A 9,430-nucleotide genomic window follows, 5' to 3' on the forward strand; every position below is an offset into this window, starting at 1 on the left:
AGATCGGCACTGATGTTGGGCGATTAGGCCTGGCTCGCAGTCGGCGTTTCACTTCATCCAAAAGGTGTTCAATGGGGTTGAGGTCAGGGCTCTGTGCAAGCCAAGTTCTTCCACAACGATCATCGACAAACCATTTCTGTATGGACCTTGCTTTGTGCATAGGGGCATTGTCATGCTGAAACAGGAACTAAGGGGCCTAGCCCGAACATTGAAAAACAGCCTCAGAACATTATTCCTCCTCCACAAACTGTACAGTTGGCACTATGCATTGAAACAGGTAACGTTCTCCTGGCATCTGCCAAAACCAGATTCATCCGTTGGACTTCCAGAGAACGCAACTGCTCCAGAGTCCAATGGCGGCAAGCGTTACACCACTCCAACCGACGCTTTCACTGCGCATGGTGATCTTAGGCTTGTGTGCGGCTGTTTGACCATGGAAACCCATTTCATGAAGCTCTCAACGAGCAGTTATTGAGCTGATGTTGCTTCCAGAGGCAGTTTGGAACTCGGTAGCGAGTATTGCAACAGAAGACCGACGATTCTTACATGCTACGCGCTTCAGCACTCGGCGGTCTCGTTCTGTGAGCTTGTGTGGCCTAGCACTTCGTGGCTGAGTCATTGTCGCTCCTAGACGTTTCCACTTCACAATAACAGCACTTACTGGGGCAGCTGATTAGTTGGAAAGGTGGCATTCTATGACGGTGCCATGTTGAAAATCACTGAGCTCTTCAGTAAGGCCATTCTAATGCCAATGTTTGTCTATGAAGATTGTATAACTGTGTGCTTGATGTTATACACCTGTCTGCGACGGGTGTGGCTGAAATAGCTGAATCCCCTAATTTGAAAGGGCGTCCACATACTTTTGTGTATGTAGTGTAAGCTATGCATAACACAAATAACAGCCTACAGTAGGGCTGCTGGATCTATCACAGAACCTTACAGACTCACGGATATGGCGAATTAGGGACTCATCAGAGGGGTATACTACAAAGCAGGATCAAGGTGCCTGAATATTCCGATTTTTTTTTTTTTTTTTTAAAGATAAGCTTGAAATGGTCATGGTCTACAAAAAATTAAGTTCACATGTTTAGCATTCTTAATGAACCAAAAAAATCTACATTTGTCTGGTTGTTTACCAAAGTCAGCTGGCTAATTCATTGATCCTGCTTTGTAGTGTACTCTTCTGGGAAGATAGGCATTAACTCGTTGAGTGCAATGTTTCACTGGCAGAAGCACGCCCCATGGCAATTTGGGCCTAACTGGCAATGCTATGTTATGAAAACATGACAAAAACATTTACAAGCTATATTAAACATACACACACACACAAACACACATATATACAGTATCAGTCAAAAGTTTGGACACACCTACTCATTCCAGGGTTTTTCTTAATTTGTACTATTTTCTACATTGCAGAACACTTTTTTGGTTACTACATGATCCCATATGTGTTATTTCATAGTTTTGATGTCTTCACTATTATTCTACAATGTAGAAAATAGTAAAATAAAGAAAACCCTTGAATGAGTAGGTGTGTCCAAACTTTTGACTTGTACTGTATATGTATATATATATACAGTTTATATACAGTGCCGTGAAAAAGTATTTACCCTCTTTCTGATTTTCTCAGATTTTTGTCAAAAGGACGTGTACACAATTCCTTGAAGCTGAAAATGTACTAGTTCTTCCATGGCCTGCATACTCAGATGTGGGACAACATTCCACAGGCCACAATCAACAGCTGGATCAACTCTATGCGAAGGAGATACACGCCCCTACCTTTTTTTAAGGTATCTGTGACCAAACACTTTCCATTAGCTAAAACCATAGCCATATACAGTGACTTCGGAAAGTATTCAGACCCCTTGACTTTTTCCAGTTTGTTAGGTTACAGATTTTTTCCCTCATCAATCTACAAACAATAGCCCAAAATGTCAAAGCAAAAACAGTTTTTTAGAAAATTTTGCTAATTTATAAAATATAAAAAAATGAAATACAACATTTACATAAGTAGTCAGACCCTTTAGCAGCGATTACAGCCTCAAGTCTTCTTGGGTATGACGCTACAAACTTGGCACACCTGTATTTGGGGAGTTTCTCCCATTCTTCTCTGCAGATCCTCTAAAGCTCTGTCAGGTTGAATGGGAAGCGTTGCTTCAAGGTATTTTCAGGTGTCTCCAGAGATGTTCGATCAGGTTCAAGTCCAGTTTTCTGACTGGGCCATTCATGGACATTCAGAGACTGCATTATCTTGGCTGTGTGCTTAGGGTCATTGCCCTGTTGGAAGGTGAACCTTCGCCGCAGTCTGAGGTCCTGAGTGCTCTGGAACAGGTTTTCATCAAGGACCTCTCTGTCCTTTGCTCCGTTCATCTTTGCCGCGATCCTGACTAGTCTTCCAGTCCCTGCCGCTAAAAAACATCCCAACAGCATGATGCTGCCACCACCATGCTTCACCGTAAGGATGGTGCCAGGTTTCCTCCAGATGTGATGTTTGGCATTCAGGCCAAAGTGTTCAGAGTCTTTAGGTGTCTTTTGGCTTCCTCCACGCGGGCAGTCATGTGCCTTTTACTGAGGAGTGACTTCCATCTGGCCACTCTACCATAATGGCCTAATTGGTGGAGTGCTGCATGGATGGTTGTCCTTCTGGAAGGTTCTCCCATCTCCACCTAGGAACTCTGGAGCTCTGTCAGAGTGAACATCGGGTTCTTGGTCACTTCCCTGACCAAGGCCCTTCTTCCCCGATTGCTCAGTTTGGCCAGTTGGCCAGCTCTAGGAAGAGTCTTGGTGGTTCCAATCTTCTTCCATTTAAGAATATTGGAGGTCGCTGTGTTCTTGGTGACCTTCAATACTGCGGACATGTTTTGGTACCCTTCCTCCAATCTGTGCCTCGACACAATCCTATCTTGGCGCTCAACGGACAATTCCTTTGACCTCATGGCTTGGTTTTTGCTCTGACATGCACTGTCAAGTGTGGGACCTTATATAGACAGGTGTGTGCCTTTCTAAATCTTGTCCAATCAATTTAATTTACCACAGGTGGACTCCAATCCGTTGTAGAAACATCTCAAGGGTGATCAATGGAAACAGGATTCACCTGAGCTCAATTTCGAGTTTAATAGCAAAGGGTCTGCATACTTATGTAAATATTGATTTCTGTTTTTTTATGTTTAATAAACGTGAATATTTTTTCTAAAAACCTATTCACACCGTGTTTATTTCCTCAATTTCAGAATAAGGCTGTAACGTAACAAAATATGGAGAAAGTCAAGAGGTCTGAATACTTTCCGAAGGCACTGTACATAGAGAGTTAGGCCAGGTTTTAGAACGTCTGTGTTAGCACCCATATAGAACTGTATTCTTGAAAGTTGGTGTATCCAAGTCTTTACTGTGTCATCAAATTGCATATCTGCTTTCACTGGACATCTTCACAGGTTTTGAAAACGATCAGAAATGAACAGCACAACACAGAAGCGTTAATTGTCCCTTAGCACAAGTTTATCATCCATAGTGGTTGCTATCTGAACATTTAACCACATTGACCTAACTCTCTATGTACTGTATATGGCTCTGGCTAAAACTATTAGCACAACAGATGTTAAGAACAGTATTATTACGAACTTCAGATTACATCCACAACAATTTCCTAATCTGGATGAAAAAAATGAGGTTGGCTATTTAATGACTAATAATTGGTTGTTCAATCCAGGGTTGTGTGTTTGTTGTTGTATCTCAAAAAAAAAATATATATATAAAAAACTATCAATCAAACAATATATATTTTGTATATAACACTTTGATAAATCCCAATTATATTTATTGTATTGGATCTAGCCACTGTACAAGTACAATTTCCAGATCTAAATATATGCAAACGGATGACAAAAACTTTCACAAGCTTTTTAAACATTTTTTATTGTTTTATTTGGCGGAGAGAGCGAGACAGAGAGAGAAAGAGATCCAAAACCATAGTGTTGAAAAGTTGAACAGCTACAGTAAAAAAAAATAACAGCATTTCGGATCAAAGATCCTCTTCCTGCAGGGATGCCAAACAACAAGGTCATATAAATCCATCTCTGTACCACAATACGAGAAAAGACAGCTGTGTTTAACCCTGAAACTTCTTCATCCTGCCGTCCATGCCAGCCTGTTCATCAACGTTCTTGCGCCAGTCACCAACTGCATCCGCTGCCTGCATGACAGAAAGTTTGTGATAGATGGTATGTCAAAGACATATTGAGGATATACTATCAACTTTCATATGAAAAAGGTTTTAGCCATTTAGCAGACGCTCTCATCTAGAGTGACTTACAGTAATGAGTGCATACATTTATATTTGTATGGGTCCCCCGCGGGAATCAAACCCACAACCCTGGTGTTGCAAGTGCCATGCTCTACCAACTGAGCCACATTGGACAATCAAAGCTCAGTACAGATTCGGTACACAGTACTTTCTGCTTTGCAGGTTTCCACACAAATACCCACCTCCTCTTTGACCTCCTTCTTCACTTCTTTCAAGTTCGCTCTGAAATCCATTGAAGCCTTGTGCTTGGTGCCCAGCAGAGCCTGGAGCATAGCATCAGCAGACATACGCACTTTCTTCAGGGCTGGCTTCTTCATGCCCTGGATCTCAATCACTTTCATCTTCAAGTCCTCAATCTGGGAAGTGAGAAAGTCAGGAGAAAGATTAGATTTGCTGTATATGTTTCAATATGAGGAAAGATACAAGATACAATACAATCTACCTCTTTGTCAGCCTTCGTCACTTTTGATTCTGCGTCATATCTTTCCTCATCTACCTTGTCGATGGTATGGGCCAACTTTTTGAGCATTTCCTGTTGGTACACAAACACATCAGTCATAGAATTTGTAACACAAACTATCTTCTCCTGAAGTAATCAGTCTCTCCAGGCAACAGTTATTTAGAGTAAAGGAATTGGAGTCTGTGTACTTTGTATGCAAATACACATTGCTCATTACAAGAACCACCAATGGTACACTGCAGGCCTAGAACATTGGACTAGATGTGCAAAGCTTGTGTAAATGAATGAATGACTAGTATCGTACCATCAGTGCCGATTGATCTCCAGACAAATCCAGGGCAGGGATCTCAGCCATGAAATTCTTTTTCACCTGCTCCGCCTCCTTTTTCTCCACTTCAATCAGCTCAAATGCTATCTGGAGCACCAAGCTCTGGAGAACAAAGAAACACAGTAAGGCCAAACCTAGTCTACAACATAGTATTGGTGAACAAAATGTGACTTAAAGTGGAAATCTTTGATTGCTACATAAATGTTTGGACTTTTAAATCAATAATATATACCCTTTGGGCCTATTACAACGAATTTTGGCCACTAGATTATCTCCAGTGTGTCTCTTGTTAAACCATCAATATGCACTAAATTCACCCATGCAGCTGATTTCAACTGCAACAACATTGGCAACTGATTTACCACTCCCTAACTCAGATATTAGGATATTTTTTTTTGCACAGATTTTCCATTGTTATGACCAGATAGGTCTAGTGGCTGCTCTAACAATGAAAAGAAATGTCTTCATGGAAGGGAGTTGGGAGTAGGCACGATCAGGTGGGAACATTCTAGCCAATGAGTGGCAGATACGTGTGTGAACAACAGGCACAATGGTTTCCACTAATTACCACAGCCACAAATCGGCTACATTGTAAAGATTCATGAAAACAAACATGTGCTTTTTGGTCTTCATTTAAGGTTAGGGTTAGGCACACGGTTAGCAGTGTGGTCAAAGTTAGTTTGAAAATGACCTTTTATGAAGATACATTTTAGAAATGGGCAGGGTTTAGGACTTTGTTGCTGTGGTAACTATTGGTGACCAAGCACAACTCGATATAAAGTGTTTTTTTTATCTCAAAGTTGCTGGGATGTCACTTGTCCTACGTATATCAATACAATCTTGATACTAACAATCTTATCATTGTGAAACTTCTATTCGATCAAATAAGCCACACATAGCAAATAAGCCATTACAGTTTTGTTAACCAAATTCAACACTTTCTCATTGACCACCATACAAAAACTCATCACTTGGTGAGCGACAAATATCTTGATTAAACGCCACCTGCTAGAGAAGACAGGTTATCCCTCTCGCTTCGCCTCTTCCTCTGGGCTTTAAGTCCTTATTTCAACCAACATTTTTCAAGAAAATGTTGCCCTCTGGTGGGTATTATCATCGGAACAATTTGATCCGGCAATTTTACCTAAAGCCAGTTTATCTATATAGCAATTCTGTATTACTGAACTAAAGTATTTCATTTTTTAATTTACCATGGCAAATCTACTATGGCAATATATCATACCCCACACATTGTATGAATGGAAAAGTGTATGAATATTTTTTTTAGTTTCTAATGTATGTACCTAATTCATTAATGATTTTACTTGTCTGAATCTAATATGAACATTTCTTATCAAAAGTGGGAAATTAAATATTCCCGAACTGTAGGCTACACATTTGACATTTGAAACTAAATTGTGTTGTATTTTGAATTAAATTGTATTCAAATAAAAGTATTAAGTTGCACAAATTACTGTATATTCCATCTTTTTTTTTCGTGGTTAGGCTGGTATAAGAGTAGCCTAACATTTCCTATGTTTTATGGCTAGCAAAGATTATTTCTTTATTTGTAGAACAAGTCAATAACACTCAATAGGTGAATCTTTATATTTTCTTACAAGACAAGAAGACCAGTAGGCCTACTGTGGTATAAATGCCTCATGAACTTAGCTCAACTGTCATGCCCCATCAGAAGCCAAAATATATGCTTGTTTACTCCATTGTTTGTAAATAATGTTAACTGTAAACAAACATTGTATAGCCCCAACAAATTGTCTAATTTTGATATCATGAATGGTCCTTGTATTCATAGCCCTGTCTATGAATTGAGAGTGGTTACATTTCTCCAGGCCCAAACCATTTTGTATTTATTTATGGAAAAACAACACGTTTTTGTAATTTAGTAGATGCTCTTACCTAGAGCGACTTACAGGAAGTGCATCAAGTGTTGTACTTATCTTTTTCGTACCGATCCCTCGTGGGATTCAACCCACAACCCTGGCGTTGCAAGTGCCATGCTCTACCAACTAAGTAAGCCATGCGGGACCATCCCTTAGCTTTTTACCTAAACAGTGGTGAGGTGTTCACTGTGTTATTGTTTGAAGTGCAAATTTCCCCTTTAAAGTATTAAAGAGGGGCCCCCCGAGTGGGGAAGTGGTCTAAGGCACTGCAGCGCAGTGCGAGCTATGCCACCAGAGATCCTGGTTCGAAACCAGGCTCGGCCGCGCCCGGGAGCCCCATGGGGTGGGGCACAATTGGCCCAGCGTCGTCCAGGTTAGGGGAGGGTTTGGCCGGCGTGCGACTCCTGTGGCGGGTCGGGATCACTGACATGGTCGCGCGTGTACGGTGTTTCCTCCGACACATTGGTGCGGCTGGCTTCCCGGGTTAAGTGGGCATTAAGTCGACCTTCACTTCTCCCGAGACCGTACGGGAGTTGCAGCGATGGGACAAGACTGTAACTACCAATTGGATACCATGAAACAGGGGTAAAAAAATGTATATAAACTATTAAAGAGGTGAAAAGTTTTTAAACCAGTCGTGTGAAAGCCAAACTAATCCACTCAAGTACTGGGTATTGGCGTGCCTGTAATGATTCTTTCAGACAATTGACCACAATTCATTGTATTCGTTTACCTTCAGATGATGCCTGCGACTCGATGTCATCTTTTTTCTATGAAGAAAGGTGGATTTTTGTTAGGGATATAAGTGTCATTTGCATTACTGAGAGAACTTATGGCTGGATCAGACATGTTTTGTGTCAGGCTGAAAGTCTGGAATGCAACTTTTAGTGAATAAAAAAAAATATGCCAAGACTTACTCCGACATTTTGGCTGTTGTTTTGCTTCACACCCTGAATAGAAGACAGAAGAGAGAAAACTTGTTTTGATATTTATGATAAAACCTTTTATAATATCATTAGTGTGCAATAAGTTCAAAAGCGAGAGACATGTCTGGTCTAAAAATCATGCTGTGATATTTAGCTGAAGATTGATAGGGTTTCACACGCCAACAACCATCAACCATAAAAAAAGTCAGAGATGACACCTGACTCTAGCGGTCCAGATTTAGCTCGCTCATAATCGCTCCAGACTCTAGCTCTGAAAATGGATAATGTTTCACCTAAGAACCTAGTTTGGCCAAGTGTTCCTCAACAGACTTTAACTGCTGCTGCCTTCAAAGACACATGTCTCGATCTATGAACCTGCCGCGGTGGCATGAATCAGAAAAGTCTTCCTAATCACATAAATCAACAGCATCTTCTTCATTCTGCAGACAGATGTATTGGTGTTGAATAAAGATAGTCACACTTAATCAAGTAATATAATGGTTTGCTCTTTTCCTCCCCAGGATTACAGTAAGTCTCAGTGAAAAGTTCATTCAAACATTTTCAAAACTCAAAAAAGGTTTTGATGTGGAGATGAGCCCTATTCCAATTCCATCTGTTGTCTGGATCCAGCTACATGACTGAGCTCTAAGTTAATTATAAAGATAGGCAATGTCTAAAGGGATTTAACTAATTCATTAGACCACTTTTGTGAACTGAGAACATCTGACACTTTACATTCCCATTGCTTCATTCATAATCTAATCAAATCAATTATTTACATTTCCAATCATCGAATTAAGTCAAGTATACAATTTAGCAAGCCAAGACTGATGAAAGATCGCTCATGAAACACAACTAGTTTACCTTACTCTCCTTGTTTAACATTACACATACATAGCAATTAACATGACACAGCATGCTGTCTATTGTTCAGTTTCACAAAGCTGTTACACCATCCAACTCCTCAAATTAACACATACCAACTTTCTGGATTTAGGTTAAATGTATTTACCAGCTTTGACTGCAAGAGTATCACCCCTAACCAGAAACCTAGCCAAAGTTTCACAATCTTCCATCTACCTCTATACATCTGAATAAAAAGGCAGAGGCCATGGCTCCCATCATTCTGTCAAGACAACTTAATTTTTCTATCAGTATCCACTGGCTGTCAGAGGGAAAACCGGACGTGTATACACCTGTATTGCCAGGTGAATTTGTCTGTTCCATATGTTCAATTTGTAATGATCCATAAGGTGATGTACAGTAATACAGCAATGTGCAATGAGTGTGTTTGATAGTTAAGATTGACATCTGTTGGGAGGCTTTATAGTCTCGTTCTATTTCTTTGTGCTTTTAATCCCAGTGATGCTACACACTCAAAGTGTGATAGAAAGACAGGAAAAGAGAGATTCTCACCTACGAAAGGAAGAGGAAGAGGGCAGGACACACCTGGAGGAAGAAGGGAAGACTGGCAAGCAACAGGCAGTGAAACATGAAACACGGTATATATGG

General features: G+C 40.4%; 1 protein-coding gene across 1 annotated transcript; it reads right to left on the minus strand.

Annotated features, from left to right (window-relative positions):
• Positions 1 to 3,889: 3,889 nt before the first annotated feature.
• Positions 3,890 to 9,430, minus strand: LOC129862702 (troponin I, fast skeletal muscle-like). Its single transcript, XM_055934601.1, has 7 exons — positions 9,335 to 9,430; positions 7,910 to 7,942; positions 7,726 to 7,762; positions 5,068 to 5,193; positions 4,746 to 4,835; positions 4,486 to 4,659; positions 3,890 to 4,192 (listed from the first exon to the last, which is right to left on the minus strand). The coding sequence occupies exons 2-7, from the start codon at positions 7,915 to 7,917 to the stop codon at positions 4,109 to 4,111; spliced, it is 519 nt and encodes a 172-aa protein (XP_055790576.1). The 5' UTR covers positions 7,918 to 7,942; positions 9,335 to 9,430; the 3' UTR covers positions 3,890 to 4,108.

The sequence above is a fragment of the Salvelinus fontinalis genome, chromosome 9, assembly GCF_029448725.1.
Source record: "Salvelinus fontinalis isolate EN_2023a chromosome 9, ASM2944872v1, whole genome shotgun sequence".
NCBI classification, from domain to species: domain Eukaryota; kingdom Metazoa; phylum Chordata; class Actinopteri; order Salmoniformes; family Salmonidae; genus Salvelinus; species Salvelinus fontinalis.